Source organism: Vulpes lagopus, chromosome 8 (genome assembly GCF_018345385.1).
Source record: "Vulpes lagopus strain Blue_001 chromosome 8, ASM1834538v1, whole genome shotgun sequence".
NCBI classification, from domain to species: Eukaryota; Metazoa; Chordata; class Mammalia; order Carnivora; family Canidae; genus Vulpes; species Vulpes lagopus.
In genome coordinates this window covers 1,442,705-1,467,252 of record NC_054831.1, presented here as the reverse complement: position 1 = coordinate 1,467,252, position 24,548 = coordinate 1,442,705, and the positions used below count along the sequence as shown (strand labels likewise).

The window sequence follows — 24,548 nt, the reverse complement described above, 5'->3', positions numbered from 1 at the left end:
CTGTGTGTGGGGCAGGGCCAGCCTGGCTGGGGGCTCCCGTTCCAGGGACACAGCACCCACCTCTACAAGGGCCGGTTTCCCAGGTTTCAGTAAAGAGAGGAGCCTTTCCGCCATCCGTACTCATCACTGCACTTTCTGAGCTCGTGCTCCCCTCCCGGGGGGGTTTCAAGCCCGGATGGTGATGGGCATCGTGCATGTTTTCTGACGTTTCTTTGAAATGCACCGCACACCCGTGTCCCCCCACGGCGACTTCCTCCCTGTCCTGGCCTCCCCCTCCCGCTGCAGGTGTGCCGCCCAGCCAGGTGGAGTCAGCGCTTCAGAAGCCCCGAGTCCTGGCCTCTGTCTCAGTAAACCAGACCCACGACAGCGCACGGTGCTGAAGTGTAAGCAAACACGCATGTGCACACACGTGACGAGTGCAGGTGCAGATGTAGGATGCAGGGAGACACCGTGGAAGCAGTTTTATTTCTTGAAGTCAGAGGCCACCAAGTACAAGATGTGCAGGACACAGAGCACAGCTGTAATGAAAGGAGCTTCCCCTAGTCATCTGGCCTTTCACAGCAGGGTTTTCCTGAACAAAGCTACAAGCTGTGGAGCCTCAGGAGCCTCGTAATGCCGAGGCCCTCCCCGGGCTCAGCTACTCTACAGGCAGCCTGCTCTGGCCAGGCCGCGCCCCAGTCCGTTACCTTCCCCCCGCGTGTTAAAGCTACGTGGAGTCCACAGGACGCGGCAGGTGGCAGCCTCTTCGTCGTCGCCGCGATGCAGCCCGTGGGGGGCCGGGGGTTGAAGTCCGTCACTTTAGCCAGATCCACTTGTCACCCACGTCTGCGTTGTACCCGGGGCAGTACTTGCGGCCTGGCAGCTGTGGGAGGGAAAGCCATGGTCACAACGGTTGACGAGGCACACAAGCCCCACCCGCCCCGGTGGCCTCTATCACCCCGAGCACCCTGCGGGGACGGGGCTCCGCAGGCACCCACATGTGCAGGCGCCTGGGGGGCCTCGGTGTGAAAACGCAGTCGTGCTGAAGCCCCCACTCACACCCGCAGAGGGCACTGCTCTCCAGGGTCCTGGCTGCAACAGCACACTCGGGGGGACTCCGGTGGGTTTACCACGGACCCTCCACCCTCCCGGTCTACGCAGGCAGGTCACGGAGGTGGACTGGCCCCCGGCGGGCTGTGTCGGGGCAGCAGTGGGGCTGGGAGGACAGAGGTCTCCTGCCGGCCCTCCCACGGCCTGCAGCCAAAGCCCACTCCCACGGGCAGAGGCGTCTGCGGCAACACCAGGGACCGTGGGCTCTGGGTGGCCACAGAAGGCAGCACCGGCCGCAGCGCAGGGCGTCCCACAACGGCGCTGCACACGACTCACTCACGCTGGAGGGAAGGGCTGCGTGGGGCCGGGCAAACACTCGAGCATGGAGGCTTTGCCAAGTTACTAACTGGGAGCAAGACACTGAATTTATGTTTTCATGTTTTCAAATCAATGTGGACAGATTTGTACACACTACGTTCAAAAACCTTCCACGTTTTGCCCTTAGGTACTAAAGGATTTAAAAATAAATCAGTCCTTCATGTGTGGCCACAGCAAGGGGAGTCCTGATGGAGGCTGTGAAGGCCGCCGCCAGGCCGCACAGAGCTCTGCCGACTGGCAGGCCCCGAGGCCCCGGACCCGCACTCTCTCGCCACTACCTGCCCGGTGGCCCCGTGCGGGTCACACAGGTCTGCAGGGGGATTCTGGAGCCTGGGCGTGTCCAAGCAGGGAGCTGGACGTGGGCAGAGGAGGCAAGGGCAGGCTGGCTCTGCTACTCAGGCTGGGACACCCAGTGCCAGGGCGCTCGGAACCCAAAGGGAAAACACGAGACAAGACCCAGCTCCCTAGGAGGTCAGTCTTGGGGGGAGCCGGGAAGGGAGTGGACCCCACACACACACAGCCCAGGGCAGCACCACACAGAGCGGGGGACACTCTGGGGAGAGGCAGGCGCCCCGACTGCACACGGGCCATGGGTAGTGGCAGGACGAGGCCAGTTCTTCCGCTCTCTGGCCCTGACGAGCACCAGGGCACCAGTGGCTGCTGGGCCAGGCCAGCGGCAGGCAGCGCGCCCCGTGGGGGCCGCAGGAACTAACAGCCGTGTTGGGCTCCCTTGTGCGTTAGGAGCTCAGGAAGTCCCGAGTGAAGGAGGGGAGCAGGGAGGGCAGGCGGCGGCCTGGCGTGGACACTGCGTGGGGAAGGCGAGCGGCAGCTCCAAAGGTGGTCCGAGGCTCCAGACACGGAGCTGTGCTGGGATCCACAGGTGTGCGCCACCCCAACCGCTGTGGGTGCCCAGGGAAGAGCAAGGAGATGCCGTGGGGACCCTGACCCATGGACGCAGACGGCCTGGCGAGTGGGACTGAGGCAGCCTGGGGCAGTAGCCCCGGCTCCAAGCGGAGGCCCAGGGAAACCAAGGAAAGGGCAGAGGGGGCAGCTCAGGGAAGCTGGTACTACGAGGACGAGCACGGGCGTCCATGGAGTGCCTGCGTCAAGGAGGGGGACCGTGTCAGGTGGAACAACACCCCGACCCCCAGGTCCTGGACCTGCGGGAGCTCCCACGGCACAAGGAGCTTTGCAGATTGCCCTGGACTGTCCACGTGGGCCCAGGGTCGGCATAAGGGGCCCACGAGGTCGACGAGAGGAGGCGGCCAGACCACGGAGGCGGGCAGGAAGGAACACGCGCTGAGCTCACACCCCCGACCTCAGAGCTGAGACAACACAGGCCTGCTGCTTCCACAGCTCGCGTGAGGGCGCTCGTTGCGGCAGCCCCAGGGGACACACCCGAATGCTCTGCCTACAGGACACGCGGGGCACGTCTGAACAGTGAGGCAGGGCACCCGGATGGAGGCCCCGGCTGCGGAGACAGCAAGGACGAGGAGGGAGCGCAGGCCAGGGCGCCCCGGGCTCACCCCCCCCAACTGCCGTGTAGGCACGGCAGCCTCGGCAGCAGAGGCTCCACAGGGTCCAAGAGCGGGCCCACCAGAGAGGGACCCCTGTTCAGCTCTAGGAGCACCCGCAGCACCGGGTCCAGGGGCCAGAGCGTGCACCTGTCAGGGGAAGAGCTCCGGAAGGCTCTCCAACGTCACCCGTGTCCCCAGCAAGGAGCATGCGCTCCCTGCCACCGTCCGCCGGAGTCCGCCGCTGAGGAAGGGCTGGTGTGCGGCCGTGTGGGCCCGCCTGCATCCTTGCACGGCGAATTTGAAGCCACGGAGCAAAGTAAAGCTCGCACGCCATGAGAGGCGCTGAGCCCAGCCGGAAGCTACGCACGGCCTCACCAGCAGGCTCCCTGGGCCTCTCGGGGCGGCGCCCCTGGACTTCGATTCCAGATTCCCAGGTCCCTGCCCAGCGCGAGTCGGCCAACAGAGGCCCCAGGGAGGGTTTCCGTTCAGAACACTTCACGCTGAGGGAACAAAAATTAGCTGCTTCTTCCATGTTACTTCCTATGTGCATCTGCTCGTTGAAGCAAAGCTGCGAACGACCAAACTACCCCTGGAACGGTGCGCGCAGGAGAAACTTCCCGCAGGGCTGCCTCTCCGGGGCCCAGGAGCCAAGGAAGGGCGGTTCGTGCTGAGTGCCCCCCCTTCGTACTACTTTCTACCACACGCGCTTCTTTTTCTTTCCCCCTAAAAGAAAGGCTACATAGCTTGTCCAGGTCAACGGCCAGAATGTCCACGGAACTAGAATCCAAACCCGCGTCCTCTGGCTCTGAGTCCACTCCGGCCCGCTGGGCCTCCAGCTCCTCCGGCCCCGGCACCCCCTGAGCGGCCAGGCCCTACTCTGTCGAGCTTTCCTGATGAGAAATAACCCTCCGGTGCGCCCCTCCAGATTTATGTGCTTCCGACGAACTTCTAGAAGGGGAACTGCTTACTCAAGGAAAAAGTAAACAATGAGCAGATGCTGACACAGCAATCAGGATGGGTTTCAGTTCCCATGCAGAAGACTCTGGTCCAGATGATCACGCTGCTGCTCACACTGTGGGAGTCAGAGCTTCCAGCTCCCCTGGGAATTTACACCAGGCTGTTGGCCTTTTACTGCCTGGTGCCGGGTCGGCAAAACCCGGCCTGCAGACCAAATCCGGCCTGACGACCATTTTCCGTAAAAACAAGGTTCGCTGGAGCTTGGTCATGTGGTGTGCATGCTCTCCGCCCAGCAGGGGAACCACCTGAGCAGTTGTGGCAGAGGGGGCACAAAGCTTCAATTATTTATTCTCTGACTCTTCCTAAAAACAACGACATCAAAAAACCCCCCACAAAACCATGCTGCCCACTGCCCTAAGAGGAAGGACAGGACACTGAACCTGACTCTACTACTTGGTGAACAGTTCACCTATTCAACCAACACACTAAGAGCCACACGTGCCAGGTCCCATGTTTGGCAACGGGGCCACGGAGCTCCAGGTGAGGCTTCAGAGGCGGCTGAAACGGGCACCTTCTGAATGCAAAGTGATGCCACGGAGTTTGACTGTGACACTCTATTTTAAACTCCAGGATTGTAGAAAAAGGTCCCTGCCACTCAATGCTCCGAGCCAAGTCAGTTATTTGTGCCATGAGGTGACCAATGAGGTCGGGGGTCACACATGGAGGCTTCTCCCAGCCGCTTCCCTCACGCACACAGCGGGGACGCTCTGCTCTCCACACGGCTTCGGATGCCAGCAGCTTGGACACAACCCAGCTGAGAAGAAGTCACATATATTCACTGAATCTCCTGGGAAAAAACTCTGAACTCCATCTACATGTGAAGCACACTATGCCCCGGCAGTGTTTGAGGCGTGAATCAATCCCACTTTTTCTGACCTCATGAAATACTTTCCTCAGAAAGTGGAGGTGCCTGAGGCTGGAGAAACCCGGTCTGACCTACAGGAACAGAGGCTTCAGGTACAGACAGGACGTGCAGGTCAGCAGAGAGGAGGAACGGCTTAGGGGGCAGGACGGGGAGCGAGGGCGACAAGACTGTGCAGAGCACGCCCTGTAGGAGCAGCTGCAGTGACCGCAGCCCACCTGGACCCCCATACCCTGGCCAGCGCTGCAGCTCGGGACGGGCCACATGAGGGCCACCAGACCAACCCACCACGGACTTGCCCCTCAGCCGTCCGCATCCGGACACTGGACGAACAGGTCAGGGTGGCTAGCACCCGTGGGCAGAGCTGGGGGTGGGGGATGGGGTTGGCAGAAAAGGAGCCCTGATTGGGGGGTGTGTGTGTCCCTGCACGTGTGGGGTGACACTCCCAGAGACGGGCAGCGTGACCGAGGTCCCAGCAGCCGGGCTCACCGCACACTGGGGTACCGGGTTAGCCCTTCCCTCCAAGTCCAGCTACCTAAGACTCACCAAAAAGCTAAGACATCCAACTCAAACCCTCAGAGCGGAAGCTGATCTACGCCAGGCAGAGTAAGCATCCTACCGCTCTTCAAAGGGAGGGAACACGATCCAGTACTCAAAACCAGAGAACTCACCATGGACAGCAGTCACTGGAAGGCCTCTAGCCGTGTGAGGGGGAAAAGGTGACCCGTGTCCAGGGAAGAACACATCAAGCTGACTCAGAGGTAACGAAGAGGACGGATTAGGAAACAAGACCGTTAGAAACCTATTATAAAAATATTCCATATGCTCAGGGAATTAAGTGAAAAATGAAAGTCAATGAGAAAACTGGAAAACATAAAAAGAAACAAACTCCTAGGATTAAAAAAACAGATTTCTGAAATAAAAATCCACTGGATGGGTGTGGCTGCCACAAGAATGTGCCGCTCCGAGGTGCTCACGGTGCCAGCAGCTGCCCCTGCGATCCACCACCCTGGTCCTGCTGTGCCACGACCCCCCCGGAGGCGGTCACTCAGCCAGGCTGGGAGCAGCAGAGCATCTCAGCCCGCCTGCTCCGGGGGCCGTGGGGCTCCACTGACAGGGTCCACTGGCCCTGGGCCACCCTGCACCGCTGCTACGCCACACTGTGCGCTCCTCCTCTCCTGTCGCAGACGGCACAGGGCACCAGGAACTAAAGACCCCTCTGCCCCCCACACCACACGTCTTTCCCCTTTCCCCTTCCCAGGTGTTTCCCCAAGTCTCAACATCTGATCCTATCTTGACTTCTGTTTCTCGGAGGACCCAAACCAACCCAATGGAATTAAAGCATATCACATAGACACAAGGACACAGCTGTGAACTTGGAGACGGGACAAGAGAAACTATGCACGGTGAGGCATCAGAGAAAAAGGACAACAAACGGACAGAGTCTCTGTGACCTGTGGGTCACTGTCGAGAGTCCTCAGAAGGGGTTAAGAAAGACGTCTCGGGGGGATCATGACTAAACGTGTTACAAATGACAGGGAAACGATGGACGGCTCACATCCGAGGCGCTCCGTGAGCCCCAAGCAGGATGAACCCAAAGAAAGCCACCCAGAAGCACAAGGTCGCCAGGCGGCTGGGAAGCAGTGATAAGGACATGGAGAGTCTCAGAAGCAGCCAGAGAACATGGCCCTCGGGCCCAAGGACGGCACAGGGTGGGACCTCAGACTTGTCCACGAAGCCGAGCGGCCAGAGGTCTGGGGGGATCTCAGGGTGTCGGAGGAAACGAGCGGCCAATACAGGAATCTAGCTGGGTGACGTTATATATGAAAATGAAATGGAAGCACGAGTATCTTTCTTGAGCAAGAGCTACTGGGTCATGGCTGGCAGACCCATGCGGTGGGAACGGCCACTGCAGGAGGCGACTCCGTCCGGCCGCCCGAGAGCCGCCACAAGGAGGCCGGGGCCTGCACAGACAGCGCGCAGACAGGACAGCTACGCGCCAGGGTCAAGGGCCATGGAAACATCTTCGCTCCTTATAGACGTAACTGACCGCATAAGGCTACGTGAGGTTTATCACACGTGTGAAGTAAGCTGCACGAGGACAGCCTGGCCGAGGCCAGGGGCCCGGACGGAAGCCACCCGTCGTCGTGGGCTGGCCGGATGTGGCTGGCCCTGTGAGAGCAGCCGCTGGCGAGGGGCAGACGCGCACCCTATCAGCCCAGGGCAGCCGTGAACGGTGCAACAAGAGGTGCAGCAGCGGAAATGAAACGGCAGAGGACGATAATCAACTAAGCCAAAAGAAGCCAGGAAAAGAGCAAAGTAACTCTGAACCTCACTTGCTTCAGGGCTGAAGTGTAAGAGAGCAGGTCCCCGCTGGAGGAGACCTCGCCTCTACCTGGGAAGGGCCCCTCCCAGGGCCAGAGGGTGGTGGCAGGGGCATCGCGTCACCCGCTCACACCCGGCCCCCTCGTTCTTACCCCGACGGCCGCGGCTCTCGCAGCCCTGCACACCGGCCAGCGCCGGCCTCCCACAACGTGCGGCCAAAACCGCTGCTTTGTGAGCAACCTCCCTTGGGGAAGAGCAGGCGGGGAGCCCCGGGACACGAGGCACAGGCCCCACGACACGGCCTCCAGGTTCCTGAGAGGGCCGGTGACTGGTCTTGGCCCCCTGCTCTTCTGGGGAGGTTCCTGTGGCCGGCTCCCCCATGCAGCCCAGGCGCTGACAGGGCGACCGCGTCCCTCGTCTCTCCTCCTGGTCCTCGTCTCTGAGTGACGCCCAGTGCAGTCACCTGCCTAGTTGTCGATGCGAGTCCTGCTGCCGGCACCGCCTCATGCGCTGTGACGCCACAAGGGGCAGGCGGGCACCGTCTCTCCTGGGAGAGATGTCAAGTGACCTGCCGAGCCACCTGGCTGCAGGCGGCAGGCTGGACCCTCACGTCTCAAGTCCAGGAACATCTTCTGTGACACCGTGTACGCATTAGTTGAATTAAACAGCAACTCCTCGTGTGCGCTGTTGAAGATGATGCCGTAGCTTGTCTCTCTCACCCACACGCTGCCTTCATTGAGTTTTACCGAATTCTGTTCATTCCCCTCATGTTCCCGTCACCCGCCAGTCCGTATGCATAGAGCTCTGCTGCTCCAGTTTCTGGCCGAGAGGGACCTGGGCATGTGCCGGGGCCCGGCCCTTCCTGCCCACTGGCCTGGGGATGGACTCTCATGGTCTCCCACCCCTCAGGTTCACTGCAAAGTCCCGCCAGGGAATTTCTGGCTCCTGGCAGTCGTGTCGGGGGCGCTCATGGGCGCTCACAGTTCCTTAGCTGAGTTCTCCTGGAGAACTGTATACATGTGTCAAGTCCTTTGTTGTGTGACTGTCAAAAAGTGAATTTTTAAAGAAAGATTAAATGAATCTGTCTTGGATCTGCTTCACCCCACTGGGGGCAGGATGTGGGTTCTAACAGGTACGACGGATTCTGTTCTTTCCAGATGCTCTGAGGAGCTCAAATGGCTAAGTAAGTCTGGAGTGAGGAGGATTCCAACTTTCACTCTGTTATCCATTATTACACATAGAGGCTAATGAGCTCTAAGGACGTTTCTTTGATTTTAAAGAGCACTGAAGAAATTTAGTGATGTCACTTCTTTGATATACAATTTCCCCAATTTTCCATTACCGCTAAGCATAAATCAAATTGAAAAACTCTAAAATGAACTCCCCCCCAAAATCTTATTTTATCAAAGACAACTTTCAAAAGCCATCTTTTTAAGAGTGTCTTCTATTTTTAGCACAAACACCACAACCTGCTACAAATACATCCCTACTTAGCTGCCAAACCCACTGCCATAAGCATCACAGGATCATACACTTTAAATGACTCACATCAGCTGTGAGTGGAAAAGCTCCTAACTCAAACCCTTGTTTGAATACCTGAAACCAGTATTCTTTGTAGAAATTCTGAAACAGAAGTACTGGCCGAATACACTGCAAAGTCCGGGCACCTGGGGGTTTGTCAGGTTGAGTGCAAGGATGTTACCCTGTGACTGGACCTCAGCAGAGCCACAGACACCATGGAATACCCTGCAAGGACACTCAACCCAGAGGACCTGGTGCCAAGTCTCCCCAGGGGACACGTTATCTTCCACACGTAGAAATCTAAACAACGGGGCACACGGACCGCTGATGAGCATGAGCCTCAGCCACGCGCCCTGCATGGAGCTCGGAGGTGCAGCAGCAGCGCACATCTTAGCGCGTCTTCCAGCCCTGTGAGCAAAGGACAACTGAAGACTCCACGCGCTCTTGCGCTTAAATGAACTTCTAAATGGAAAATCTATAATTTAACACAAACAACCAGGTACCAGATTAAGTTCTAACTAAGGTCTGAACGTCGAGAAGACTCCAGGAAGCTAAACGTCAGCATGTTGAGGTCAACTGACCCTGAGGCTCCCCAAGTACCGAGAGTCTGTCCTTATCCAAGTGAACACAGAGGCAAGAGCACACGGTGTCAACACACTCCAGCTATGAAGCGTCGCTATTCTAGACAATGCTAACTTGGGGCTGAGACAAAAACAACTTGAGATAGTAAAGAAATAAAAATAGCAGGAGAGAAAGCAGAAGACTCTGTCGTCCTGGCAACTGTCTCGGACACAATCAGATTCGTGGAGGGAGCACCGTATCTTAATAGCATCTGGCCTCCCTAAATTGAAAAGACACTGAATCGGTAAAGCGGAAACCAATTCACAGCTTGTCTGCCCCAAGGAAGGACTGCACAGAAATAAAAAGTGACCCAATACAGTATTTGAAAAATGACTTTAAAACATGAGCAAGCTGCTATGCACACATCAGCACTCACGTGTGCGTGCACGGGTCCGTTCCAACAGCAGAATGGGGGCCGAGTGAATGGGAAACGTATGGGTATGTATTCCCAGACTCCAGATGCCGTGTCCCTCTGCAAATGACACTTCAGAAGAACCTAAAGATTGCTCAGGCAGTCCCCTGGAGTACCACGGGCGCCTGAGAGCCCCCCGGACTCCAGCCAGACCAGCAGCAGAGCTGAACAAACAGCCAGGTCACAGGATCAAGAAAACAAAACTAGAATTTAAAATCCTATTCAGGGCAGCCCGGGTGCCTCAGTGGTTTAGCCGCACCTTTGGCCCAGGGCATGATCCCGGAGACCCAGGATCAAGCCCCATATCGGGTTCCTGCATGGAGCCTGCTTCTCTCTCTGCCTCTCTCTTCTCTCTGTATATTCTCATGAATAAATAAAATCTTTAAGAAAAAATAAAGTCCTATTCATAAAGACTCTTAGATCCTCTCTGTCCTGAGGTCACCAACACAGCTAACCAGGAAACGCTCACCCCCATGTGTCACGCAAGGACCCCGGGCCCAGCTGTGCACGGGGTCACCCCAGCAGCCCCTGGCTGGCTGCTGTGCAGAAGGAGCTGCAACGGGGTGGAGCCCCCATATCCTCCACCTCAGCCAGCCTTTTAGCGCCTGGAGGCGCATTCACCCTTGGGAAGAGTAACAGCCCAGACGCCCTGTGGCAGCAGCATGGGGCCCTGGGCCCAGACCCTGGGAATTAGCCATCCTGGGGCCCTGCTTCCCCATCAGCCCTGCCTCTCTACTCTTGCCCCTGCCCCAGGTGCCCTTGTCCCATGCACCCCACTTCCATCCTAGCCATTCCTCCAGAGACCCTCTCCTTCTTACTACCAACCAGCACGAGGGCCGCAAGGCCCTCCAAGAACCTAGCCCGGGCTGTGTACCTGCCACTAGCCAACAGAAACCACTCACTGGCCATGACAGTGTCTTCCAAACCATCGCCCCAGCTTCAGTTCTCCACATCTTCCCTTGGTAGGGTGCTACCCTGAGCTGCCCCCAAGCCTCACGGTCTCCCTATCTCTAAAATTCGCCCGAGAGGGTTTCTGGCAGTCAACGGGCAATCCCGAATAAGGCGCACAGATCATCATACAGGACTGATGAACGTCCTTTCTACGTCTTCTCCTCTTCCTTCCTTCCTCAATACCTGAGCTGGTACCCCTAAGCCTGCCGCTCTGCCTCTAGCCTTCACTAACACCCAAGACTCCCGGCCCCTCTTGCACCTGGCAAACCTTCATCCCTCAAACCTCTTGAGATTCTTGAAACCTGACACCGATGAGCCTGGGAACTACGTCATGTCCTCTGCCTGTGTGTGTGTGTGTGTGTGTGTGTGTGTGTGTGTGTGTGTGTGGTTCCCAGCAGCCAGTGAGTCTCCAGGGCATGGCACCGGGCCTGTCCCTGCGTCCTTCGCACAGGACATGGAGCATGCAGGGAATGGGCACCAGAGGAACACTGGCACCGGAGAGCTCCCAGCGACCAGCGGCAAGGCCTCTTCGTTGCTCTGCGGGGCGAGAAGTGGCGCCACCACACCAACTCCATCCTCGGTGCAGAGCCTGAATGGGGCACCGCCTGCAGGCTGGCAGAGCAGCCGGGAGAAATAGGGTCGAACCCCGCGGCCCTGGGCCACTTCATGGCCTCAGACTGCTGTGCCCAAGTACAAATGCTGTACCTCAGACTACCAGCACGAGCATAAGTAAAAATCAGAAAACCCCAAGAGGCAAAATGAGCCGGCTGGACCCTGTGACTGGGACGCTGCGCAGACTTGGGCCCGCGTCACAGAGTCTGTCCAGCCATGGGAGGAAGCGGGACTCTTCACCCCAAGGGGTGCCTCAGCTCAGGGGGGCAGCGAGGCCCAGGTTGGGGGTGGGGGACACAGGACAGGCAGCCGGACAATGCTGTGGGGGCCCTGGCTGCAGGCCGCCACACACCCGCTCTCCTTAAGGTGACCCTGTGAACACATTCTGGCAGGCCGGCTAAGGGGCAGGGGTCCAGAGTCCACCGGGGGTCACCTCCACGGCCCGCACTGTCGCCGTCTGGGTGGGCCAGCACTGCTCTGGGGCTCAGGGTGGCAGTCTTCCCATCGTCCCCACCGGCGGGCTTGCGAGAAAGCCACACAGGTGACAGGACCCACAGGGACCACTGTGCAAAGGTGACACATAAACATTCAGTAGCTGGAGAACGTCACCTTTGACAGGTGGTCAAGACGTCTTCCGGGGAAACTCTATCCCCAGACACTCACCGGCTCTACGTCACGTGCAGACACGACGCTAAACACTAAAGTGCTGGTCTTATGCAGACGTAAATGCAGGAAGTCAAGCAGCTATCATCTACCCCCCAAGCCCGGCCCTGGAAGGAGCACCAGCGACGTCAACTAGGGAACAAGAGGCTTTGGTGCCCGCAGCTCCGTGCTGGGTGGCATGCGTGCCCGGCACCGAGCTGAGCTTGCTGCACCTCCCCCCCACCCCCTGCCTCCCTCCAGGCAGGTTCTCCACACGCCGGGCCAGTGGCCGACCAGTGGGAAGCGTCTCTGGCACCACAGGGGCCTGATCCACCCTGGTCTTACTGGGCAGGGCTCCACTCTCCCTCCAGGGGGCTCCTCCCATGGGAGCCCGGCCTGCCCTGTGGGAACGCTGTGGACCCCTCTGGGGTGGCCACACCCGCCCGGTGCGCTGGGGACCCCTTCTGTGCCTCCACAATCTCTGGTCCTCCTGCACCTTCTCCCTCACCTCACACGGGCTCTTGCCCCTTTGCCCATAAACAGACTGAGAACGTCTCAGCCTTTTGAAATAAAATAGGCCGATGAAATAGGGAAAGCCTATTTCTACCACTCCACCCAAATCTCTCCAGGCCCGGCAGCCTGCACCACCCTCGACCTTCCCCAGCAGGTAAACAAGCACCGTGCGGGCGCAGCAGGGCCTGCTGGCCCTGGGAGCGGCTCTGCTCCAGCTGCCCCACCCTCCCCTGCTGCCCACGCACAGGCTAACGGGCCCACCCGCCCGGCCCCAGGCCCCAGGCCAGCACACTGCAGGGAAAGGGGATGTTCCTCTGGTGGCCAGGGCACTTCTGCTCCCCACCAACCACCCCCCACCCCGTTGCAATGGGTCAGTGGTCGCTTCAACAGCTATGCCAATGACACCTGTCACCGTAACTGCAGAATCTACTTAAGTCCTGAAAACAGAGGAGTCTGAACCTGACAAGGAGGTGGCAGGTGCAGTAGCCCAGGGTCGGGGAGAGGGGACACGCCCCGTGTTCCCAGCGGTCACCATGCTCTACAAGCCTGGGACAGGCGCTGCCGTGAGTACCACTGACAAGGAGGACGGGGCCTGCACGCAGGTTAGACCACAGCACCAGTCCAGCATGCAGACAGAGGGGACAGGCTGTCCCCTGGAAAGTTCTCTAGTTAGTCAGGCCTTCTGGGTTCATCCAAGTTCATCGGGGAATTCAGTGAACATAAAGGTAACAGGTATCCGTGATTACATTGCCTGAGGCCCAAGGGAACCCAATGTCCAAGTAAGCAGCTTCCCTCTTACAACTCCCCCTGCCCCGCCCCCGCCGACCCAACAGCCCCGCTAGGACCCTACGACCCCTCCGCTTCAGAGGACAGCTCTCAGTGTGGTCTACACTCACTCCGGGGACCATGCCCCCCGCAGGTCCAGAAGGAAAGCAGTGAGACAAACACCATGCCCAGTGCCGGCCAAGGCGCCCACCCCTACCCTGAGGCCACGTCCCTCCCTTGAGCACCCTCCTGCGCTGGAACCCCTGGACAACAGCTTACTCAGCTGCAAACCTGACACAGAAGAACAAATTCCACTAATGGGAAAGAGCAACACTGCCACTGTAGACAGGGGCTCTTGGGTAAGGGAATGCAGCTTGCCCGGATGTCAGAGCCATGTCCCCACCATCTCTCACCCGTTTCTCTGCTCCCTTCCAGCAAACCCGAATCCAACATAGCAAGCAGAGCGATTGTTCCTACACATAATTCAGATGCTGTCACTCTCAAAACACAGCACTGGCTTAGTCTCATAAAAACGACAACCCAGTCTTCACGGCATTGCCTACGGCCCCTCTGGTCATGCCCTGCTACCTTCCAACCTCACCTCCAGCTCTGCCTGCCACCCCCAGCCCCTTCCTTTCACCACGGTGGGCTCTTCTCTCCCCAGACTGTGTCCAGCCTGCCTCCACCTCCCAACCCCTGCCTGTGGGTGAGGCTGGTACCCTCACCCACAACCCTCTGCAGGTACCCTCTATCCCTCTCTGCAACACACCTCCCACCCGAGACAACTTTATTTTTGCCCTGTAACACTTTGAAGAGCTACTATATATTTATCATCTGTCCCTCCTTCCCCTAAACCAGGACATACGTTCCTTGAGAGAAAGACTTTGTTTCAGTCCCTGATGTGGCCCCAATGCCCAGAACAGTGCCTGGAACAACAAATACTTGCCAAATGATAACTGAGTAAACGTAAAATGTTGGAGGTGACAGTTTTGGGGGAGTGGCAGCGGCAGTGTCAGGCTTAGCAGCAAGTGTTAGGGGTAGACTGTGACTCCTCGAAATATCTTAGTGCTCCCACGACATCTGAATATGTCCCCTGGACAGGGTTCTCTGATGGTAACAGGAGATACAAAGTCTTTCTTCAGGGGATTTCATGAATTCTCTGTCCTGGGGGTTCACTGAGCAAACACCTACTACTGAGCCTAGAGACACAGGGCTTCCAACTCAGCTCCTCTGCAGCATGGGCACAGGACGAAACAACACCAGAACTGGCTCTCAGAGCATAAACAGAGAGGCTTTCCATTTCCAGCAAAACAACAGCCCCCATGCCCTGAAAGAGCTCTTGATATAAAACCTCGAGAAATGCTTTTAAATGCATTGCTGAGCTCTGCAAGAAATCACAAGGGGCTAAAAATGAAGAGCAGGATGATAACCAGAGCAGTGAGCTGAAGGCTCTGCGGCCCTGGGGACACGGGAAGAGCTGCCCAGAGACAGAAGGCAAAGACGCTGGTCTGAGCAAGGTGGAGCATGGGCAGGGCCTTCCCTCCAGAGCAGCGCACCCCAGGAGGACAGCACCGTCAGAGGAAGGGAAGAGAGCTCCTCTGCCCTGCCAGGGGACCTCAGCTGCCATCTCGGGACCCACGGCCACAGTCTGTCCACACGGGGGTGGGGTTCCAATCTCATCACCTCTGGGGCCCGGAGTCCCTGCTCATCGTGAGTCTCAGGCCAGCAGCAAACAGTCCTCCAGGAGCGGGGCAGCCAGAGCTGGCAAACAATGTCGGATGCCCTGGCAAATGAAACGTTTGAGGCATGCTTACACCCAAACAGCACGGTTGCTTAATCTGAATTCAAAGTGAACCTGGCATCCTGGATTTAGGAGGGGCTCTCACTAAATGCCCATGGAGAGATGCCCACAAAGCATGAACTCGGTGTCCAATGTGTCCAAAGCACAGAAGGGAAGAAGCTGCCACGGGTAAGAATCAGAGGAAATGATAAATGACAAAGTCTGATGGTTCTCCAAACCCAGCGTCACCAGATACAGAACCCAAGAAAGAGAAGCCACTGAAAATATAAGAAAAAATATCCCATCAACGAGACCCAGAAAGCGCTGGTCTAAGTAGAAAAGAAATTTAAGCCCAGACCCAAAACAGCAAAAACATAAAGAGCAGAAAGATCCTAAAAGAGAAAGGAAGACTTGTAACACTTAATTAAAAACAAAAGGTCAGCGCGCTGCTCCTGCTTCCAAGAATCAGAAGTGCTATCCAATAATTCCTAACCACAAGTACCAGCAAGTTCAGTGTCTACTATAAAATATGCATAATACGTAATGGATGTGCTACAACGTGCAGAGCACCACCTCCTCTGTCCTAAGTGTCTCTGTAAGCGCGGTGCAAATACATTTCAAGTTCCTCATGAAATTACGAGGTGTGACTTTAGTAATTTTATCACCTTTATTGCGTGAGTTAGTTTATAGAAACTTCTCATGCTGTTGGTAGTTTGGCTAAAACACATTTTCAACATTACAAAAATTTTTCTTCCTACAAAATGACAGCCAAGCAGGGCAGTGAACTTCTGAGGGTCCCTGCCATAACGGCGCCCACCAACCCACTTGTTCCAGGAAATACGTGGCCACAACATGCCCTCTGCTCCAACACTGAACAACTCCTCCTCTTGAAGGAAACAATTCTGTGAAATGTCCCCACACTGCTTGCTCACTTGCCTCCCCCACAGCAAACCAACCAGTGTGTCAGGTGTCTCAGAGGCAGACCAGCCGCACCTGCTGCTCCCTCGAGCATTTCCAGAAGGAAGCTCTGCCGCCTGGCCGGGGACCCCCCTTCTGGGAGCTACAGCTCTCCCCAGCTCTGCAGCTGCTGCATGTGAAATCAGCATAACGGCTGCATCGCTCGTCCCCATGCCCCCTTCCAGGTGCTCTCCAGAGGGACACCTGGTAATAATGGCTGTGCACACCTGTGAATGAGAGCAAATGGTCACTATTATTTATGTTCTATCTAATTGTATCATTTTTTTAAATATCAAGCAACTGGATTTCCTTTAAAAACATCAGCGTTCCTCTAAATGTTGACACAGTTCCCACTCAGTGGACACGTGTAAAGCCTACCATACGCACGCTCACTTTCTGCAAAGGGAACGCGCACTTGCATGGCTGACACCAGCGGTGACATGTGTGTGGTCCGTGATGTGATGGGAACGGCACTTCACCTATGGGGGCTCCCTCCCCAAAAACATAAACCCAGGCTAAACTTCAGAAAAATGTCAGACAAACCCTACCTGGGGGACAGTCTACAAAGTACCTGACCTGCCCTCCTTAAAACTGACATAAGGATTAAACACAAGGAAATGTGATAGTCATGGCCAAATGGAGCTTTGGGAGACATCCCAAACTCGTTGTCATGTGGTCCCTGGATGGCGTCCTGGAACACAAACAGAGCATCAGGGAAACTAAGGAAATAAAATACAGTATGGACTCTAGCAAACTGTACTGTACGGATGCTGGTTCATCCCTGCAACGACACAGCGCACAGGTGTGCGGGGCGCACAGGAACTCTCCAGCAGCTTCACAGCTTCCCTGCAAATCTAATATTATTCTAAAAATACTTTTTAAAAATGCTTAAAAATTATAAAATTAAAAATTTCAGGATTTATAAACATTTAATTAAAATCCTAAGTCCAGAGGATCCCTGGGTGGCGCAGCGGTTTGGCGCCTGCCTTTGGCCCAGGGCGCGATCCTGGAGACCCGGGATCGAATCCCACATCAGGCTCCCGGTGCATGGAGCCTGCTTCTCCCTCTGCCTGTATCTCTGCCTCTCTCTCTCTCTGTGTGTGTGTGACTATCATAAATAAAAAAAAAAAAAAAAAAAAAAAAAATTAAAAAAAAAAAATAATAAAATCCTAAGTCCAACATAGTAGATTCTCTGAATACTCACAAACTAAAGATCAGACATTAACACACAGGACACAGTAATAATGGGAAACAACTGCCAAGTCCCTCCACCATGTCCGTGGTTCAAAAGGCTAACAGATCCAGGGCTCAGTGGACTGGTGCCAATGACACTCCCCACCTGAGCCACCAGGAGAGACGGGCACTATGTGGAAAACACCTGTGCAAAGGCACCAAGGCAGGGAGCTTCCAGGTCCCAGGGAGGAAAGCAGAAAAGACGAGCTGCCTGGTCCTCCCCCTCCTACAGGGGTAGCTGGGGGCCTGAGGAGCTGCAGGGGAGGGGCACACCTAACGCTGGCCTGTGAATGGACTCTGGTGACCAGCCAGGAAACAGCACCTGTGTCCTCCTCAGGTAAGAGAATGCCATCATAGCTTCCAGCTATCTTTACAACAACTGGCACTTAAAGGAAGGAAAACAAGGACTGAATCACCAGCCATGAAAGGACTGGGGCAAGTGGTCTAGGTGGAGCAGTCACCAGATAACTTTGTGACTAGTGTGCTCAAGAAATCGATTACAAACTAATCCCCACAAATAACTTGACATTAGAAAAAATGGAAATTCTAGAATCAAACAGGACTATGATTAAAATTAAACTGGGAAACAAGGAAAGGCAGGTCTGAGAGCAGATGAGAAAGAGCTGGGACGATGAGCTCCTTGGAAGCCACATGAGAAGAACATGCTGGCTGAAGCTCAGAGAACTCAGGATGAAAAACAGAGGGAAGTGCCCAAGGGCACAGAACATGCACAACCGTCCACGTGGCTGAGGAGGGCCCAGTAAGAGGAGCACACAGAGAGGGGGGCAGGCCACACTGAAGAGGTCCTAGCCAGTCTTTTCTGAAACTGCAACGAATGTCAGCCAAAGAACATCAGGAACCCCCAAGCAAAGTCGAGACAGAAGTCCAGATGCATGTGGTGGGGGCCCCTGCAGGGGCCAGGACACAGGTGCTCACTGCGGCCGACAAGTGTGTGTGCAACGGTCACACTCCGATCAACCCAGGATGCCCGTACCCCAAGGCCGTGGGAGCCAGGCCCCTCGCAATGTGAGGAGGTGCCCGGACCCTGCTGCACTACCGAGCCTAGAGTTGCCAGCACCCAGAGGCAGAAGTAAATACAGGTGTGTGGGCGTAAGAGTCCAAATAAGCGAATCTGCAGGGAGAAGAGAAAGCACTGGCTTACACTGAACAGTAAGCAATACTGGGGGAGGGACAGAAGTGGGATGGCGACAATTTGGTGACCATCATATTAACAACGGAGCCACAACAATCAGTGGATGCTCCAGCCACTGGCAGTCCAAGGAGGAAATGGACATTGACAAAGTCTCAAAGTACTTTCCCTGAAAAGATTAATTACAAGGAGTAAGAGAGTAACTGACAACGATGACACCACCTCCGCCTGATCACCTCCATGATCAGTCAGTTTGACCCGTGAGGGCCCCACGTGATGAGCTCCGGGAGGCTCCTTGGAAAAGGCAGACGGCTGAAGCCCAGTCCTGGGCAAAGAGCAAACAGAACCAAACTGAGGGACGTTCTGACACTGCCTGTCCTGTCATCCTCAGAAGTGTCATGGAATACCTGAGGAAAAGGCGCAAATTCCTTGATACATACAACTTTCCCAAGGAAATACAGGATACTGAATATTCCATATTTAGTAAAGAAACTGAATCTACACTGTAGAATGTTCCATCCTTGCACACACTGAAGGAAGCTCCATCCTTGCACACACTGAAGGAAGACGTAATGCTCATCTTATGCAAATTCTCAGGGAGCAAAAGTGACGGTCCCACCTCAACTCAGTGTTGGGTGTCCGCGTGATGTGGACAACATGTGTTGATGACTCCTGGGAGTGTGTCACAGCAAAGGGAAATCATCATCCAGTTTCTCAAGAATATAGGTACAAAAATCCTAAATTTAATACATGAACTGGGTCAGCTACATACAAAGAGGATACACAAAGTGGGACTCCATGAAATCAAGGCTGGCCTCACAGTATAACTGACCACATGAATAGAAAAAGGAGGGCAGCCCAGGTGGCTCCGCGGTTTAGCGCCGCCTTCAGCCCAGGGTCTGATCCTGGAGTCCTGGGATCGAGTCCCACGTCGGGCTCCCTGTATGGAGCCTGCTTCTCCTTCTGCCTGTGTCTCTGTCTCTGTCTCTCTCCTGCCTGCTTCTCCTTCTGCCTGTGTCTCTGTCTGTGTCTCTCTCATGAATAAATAAATAAAATCTTTAAAAAACAAAAAGGAGAAAAAAAATCATGTAGAGCAGACAAGTGATAAAAAAAATACCCAATTTTGTGACCAAAATTCAACTACTGAAAAAATGGAACTTCCTTAAGTTCTTAAAGAATATCTACATCAACCTAGAGCAAACATAACCCTAGTGGTGAATTACTGAGAACTTCCTCCATGAGAGCAGAAAGCAGACTGGGACAGCCACCTGCACCTCCTACTCACCCGTGAACTAGAGACCCACCAAGGCAGGGGAAGAAAAGGCAGTGTACAGATTAGAGAGAAACCAGCTGTCTACTTGCTAGCACGCATTTTTCTTTCTCTTTACATGCTGGGACTTTTAAACATCCACCTTCCATACAGAGGGAATTCTAACAGTCCCCACGTGTCCCACAATTGTCATTATGATGGCCAGGGCTGGGGGTCACCTGGGAGTTGACCGGTTCTGAGCAGGGCCACCCGGAGGGCCCACCCACCTCAAGAACACCCTCCGTGCTGTGGCAGGCTGTCCACCACAGACGAGCCCCCCCCCGAGCCTGTCTATGCTGTTGCACATGCCCTACCTGTGGTCGATAGTGGAGCTCGGCCACTCAACTCATCTGAGGCCCCCTCCCCACTGGGGTCATAGCTGCAAGCCAAATTCCTTGCTTACATTTAGAAAAACTAAGTAATTTAGAGAGGAAGCTTTGTATCAGTCACACAAATGGAAAGCCAGCACCGCTCATCAAACAGAGAGCATAAGAAAAAGTTACTCATCATTACCACCTATCAGTGACTCCACAATCCGAGCTTGCAGCCTACGGTTTCCTTGTCTAAAAGTGAGGTCATCAAAAATAAGAGGTGTTAAAGATCTATTATTAGTAAGTCAACACACTGACATAATCAGATAACTTTTTTTCTTTTTTTTAATTTAAAAGGGTAAAAATTTCTCACAAGGTAATTTACTATGTATCCCCTGTGTGCACACACCTCAAAGCCCAAAGCACTAGTGCTTTGGACCAACAAGCATGGGGGAGACGGAAGTGGCTGCCTTCGAGGCTGCGGCAAGGGAGGGGGCTCCCTGGAAGCCAGGACTCCCATGTCCCAGGGCCTGGCCGGGTTCCTGGGTAGTGGGAGCCACCGCTCAGGGCCACAGGGGTGGGCCTGGCACCATAGGCTGTGCACATAAGCATGAGGCTTTGGCAAGACAGTCTCATGGTGGCTGCTGGGACCAAGGTGGGAGTCATGAGGGCTTGTGCACCAGGCTCAGCAGGACCTTGGTGAGCATCCACTGCAGACCAGGAACCACCTGCAAGCACAGGGAGAGGCCAGCCCAGCCCCCAGATACTACCGCCGCTGCCACCCACGCTTACACGCCCACATCAGTCACAAAGAAGTAGTGTGCAAACATGCTAATGTGGGTACTGCTGAGTGATAGCCTCATGGTATTATGTACTTCCCCAAATTCCAACATCGTATACACTCACTTTCAAAACAACCAGAAGAACTTCTATTAAAGAACATGCCAAGTATCTCAAGTAAGAGAGCAAGCAACGGGATATACTCGGACATCCAATCAGTGCTTCAAGCAATTTGCAAGCATCACAGAATTATAGCAATGCAAAAATATTTAAGATTTAAACTTATCTAAATGTTGGCTGCTCAGCTTGGCGATCTAATTTAAATATAATCTTTTCACACATCTGCCAATAACAACCCCCCAACCACAGCTGATGCAGAAATGGATCGTGTCCTTAGTCTTCCACTGACATCAGGATTCCTGGAGAAGTCTCTCCCTCATCTGCCGGCTTCCACAACATAACTCACGAGTATCCCCTCAGTTCATGGAATTTTGCCTAAAATGACCCTCCACAAATGATCCTGGAAACCAATAATTCACTAAAAAGGTATGGAAACCAGAGAAGACGATCAATAACACAGTCGGAGCCTCCTGAGCTCTGCCTCACCCTGGCCCAGCTGCGCGCCCCACCCCTGCACTCTCCCACCTGCTCTGCCGACCCTCTGTAGGAACGCTCGCCTTCATCCTTTATGGATGGACGTAGCGTAAGGAGTAAGGCAATACCCGAGGTACAATTTGACACTGAAGACAACTGACAAGAGCTAAAGAGCAGATGGTATGTTGTGATCAAGATAACATGCTGACGGAGAAGGCTGCCTGTGACACGCCTCCCCAGGGCAGCCCACTACATGCCACCCTGCGGAGGGAGAAGCTGTACCAGCTTTAGACATGACCGTGAGGGGAAGAAAGAATTACTTCAATGAAAAGGAATCTCCTTCACTGAAACAAACAGGCAAAAAACCACAAAAGCTACTTTTCAGAGCCGTGACCTAGGTGCCATTCACGGGGGCCCACAGCAGACAGCTTCACCTGGCTTCAGAATCCCACCTGTGTGAATTTATGGAAGATGCGGTCACTCTGGTGCGCTCCGATTGTGACTTCTGGGAGATAGATAGGAATGGTTGTGTAATTCAGCACCTCCAGCTTATTCTGAACCCTACAAAATAAGACAAATAGAGATCTCATTAAACCATCAAAATAAATATAACAAAATAAGCTGTAAGGGTAATTAGAAAAAAAAAAAATCATACATCCAACTAAATAACATTCACCCCCAGGGCAGTCCTCTAGAAGCAAACCTTCATCCCAAAGACCGTGAGGTCTGTGTGCAGCTGCTTTTCTGAAGCGACCTTCAGAACCTGAGGAGAGTTTTCCAAAAGCCTCAGCAGACAGAGAGGATCACCTTTTGGGAATGGGTGAGGTTTGGAAGAATAAAAAAGGAGCCACGCTGCGTTTTAAACACAGGAATGGCACAAATAAAACACTAAACCCAAAGCCATCCACAACAGTGTCATGCACATAGTGCGCCCTCATTACAAACATGCAAAATTTATGTATCTCCAGGGAAAGGCAGCAAGCGACTCTGGTCCCTCCAGATTTACCATGCAGCTTCTTGCTGTCCTGCCTGAAAGATTCCAGGAGGAGAAGGGCCACCGGGAAGTCAGGAGCATAGGGTGGGGCAGGCCCACACAGGACGGCCGGGCGCACCCGCGCCTGTAAAGGTCTAACTCTCTGCCTTGTTTGGCACTGACAAATACAAATCATAGGATATGCTCCTTGTTTCACCACTTTATTTTGCTCAACTCTAAAATATTTATACTGTGTTACAACTGCTTATTTCAAATTAAGTTTAGTCTGAATATGACCACTATACTTGAAGATGAAAAACATTTTTGGGGCTTTTAGAAAGAAACACTTAAAGTCTCCTTTCTTTAGGGTTCAAAACAAAGCAAATAATTATTTTAAATGACCACTTTCCCATTAATGAGTTATAATGGCAGAAGATGTTTCTGTTTACAATGGCCCAAATGGAAGTTCTTTAAAAGCATCTGGCTTTCAGCTACTTTGATGATTAAGAGTCCAAACCCACGTAAACCCCAAGCTAGTGCCCACTGGCACCCGGAGCTGACTGCCGTGGTCAGAACATCCCATCCCATCGGGGCCTGGGCTCCTGGGGCCCTCTCCTATTGAGAACCTGCGGCAGGCCCAACAGGAGCAATGGGCAGGAAAAGGTACATCCTGAGTGTCACCAGTACGAACTGTCACTCACACATGGACTAATACTTTGGTAACAAGTATCACCCAAGGAAATGCAAAGGGCTGTCTTCCCAAGTGTATCTATGTGGGCACCCAAGGGGCTACAACATATCGACTCCAAGAGGAGGACTCTTTCTCAGCCCTCCTAGTAAGTTGTTTACACTAGATCCTTGTAGGCTACTGTAGATAATGCACAAATACACATCTCTTTATTTTTAACAAATTATTCTTACTGTTTTGTAAAGATGATTTTTCAAGTGATCTCACAATAAACAATTTCCACTAAAATGAAATTAATGTATTTGAACGTTAACAAATACCAAGGTGGAGGATTCGGTTTTCTCAGTAGTGTGAAAAACCCACAGAATTCTGGAAAATCTGAAAGGCATTGTTGGCCTAGGAGCTGGTCCACAATATGCAGAGCAACAGTGCCATCTATGCCTCATCCGGCTGAAGTACGGTCTACACGAAACCTCCCCCCAAAACAGTGCATCTTTCAACAAATATGTTTCCAACTGTTTTCGAACATCAAAAAAAAATAAAAAATAAATTAAAAAAAATCTGCAACTGTCTATAACTTATTTAAACCTGGCTAAACTGTTCCGTCAATTTGTCACCATGAACTTAAGCAGTGACTATCAGGATGAGCCTACGGTGTCATGTCTCCCGTAAATCCCAAAAGTCATAACCTCCCATCAACGAGATTTACTCTAGATTGACGATAAGTAAGGAACAGAGACGATGGGAAGCACTTTATGACCCAGGGAGCAAAAAGCGGAGAAAGAAAACATTCCGTTCACAAAGCACTTAGTCTAATTGAGAAGAATTCAGAAACTGGCTGAGGATAATATATCCTCTTAACATCATAAGCCAAAGTGCCCAAAGAAGATGATGAAGAGTAGTGCAGCTTGATTTACAACACAAGGCGGTGTGCCACATATTCTAAAAGAATGAGGCAGGAAAAGACAGAAAAAATACCTAGTAAATTATGTTTTAAGGCTCACACTGGTTCCCAAGTAACAGAATGTCTATCCCTGCTCTAAACCATGTCCACAGTCTATCTGTTGGCTTGTCCTGAACTGCAAAGCTCTGTCTGAACCCTACACTCTGATGCTAGATTCATATCCCACCGGCTTGGCACTACTGGGATTTCCTACTACAAGGACCCTGTGTCCCCGAGTCACAGGAAGCAGAAGTGTCTGTGATGAAGCAAACGGGGTGAGCAGGAGGGCGGCCCAGGCTCTGGGGAAGCAGGAGGAAGGGGCTCAGAGTCCTGCACGCGTGGAGCCCTGCCTCGGGACCACAGTCCCCAACACAGGAATGGAGGTGAGCATGGCGGGCGCCAGCCAGTAAGTCATGGGGTATGCATATGGACACAAAATGCTACCAGCTTGACAAATACAGTTACTGTCTCCTAGCATAAGCGCACACACACTTAATTATACACCGGCATACGTAACTGAGATGGAACAAAAATGCGCTAAACCAGTAATTTGGTCAGGTTCTAGACAAAATGAGTATAACTAGTAAATGGGATGTTTACAGCAATTATCTTAGAAAATTGGTCATAATTTTCATGTGAGTCCCCAAATTAAGAAATGACACTCA

At 53.8% G+C, this 24,548-nt stretch overlaps 1 protein-coding gene across 1 annotated transcript in view; it reads right to left on the bottom strand.

Annotated features, from left to right (window-relative positions):
- Positions 1–446: 446 nt before the first annotated feature.
- The window catches only part of NDUFA10 (NADH:ubiquinone oxidoreductase subunit A10), a 48,461-nt gene continuing 24,359 nt past the window's right edge, over positions 447–24,548 (bottom strand). The window contains exons 9-10 of the mRNA XM_041767223.1: positions 21,732–21,840; positions 447–862 (exon numbers count right to left, since the gene is read on the bottom strand). Coding sequence (XP_041623157.1) covers positions 794–862; positions 21,732–21,840 — 178 coding nt within the window. The 3' untranslated portion in view covers positions 447–793. The remainder of the gene's footprint in view (positions 863–21,731; positions 21,841–24,548) is intronic.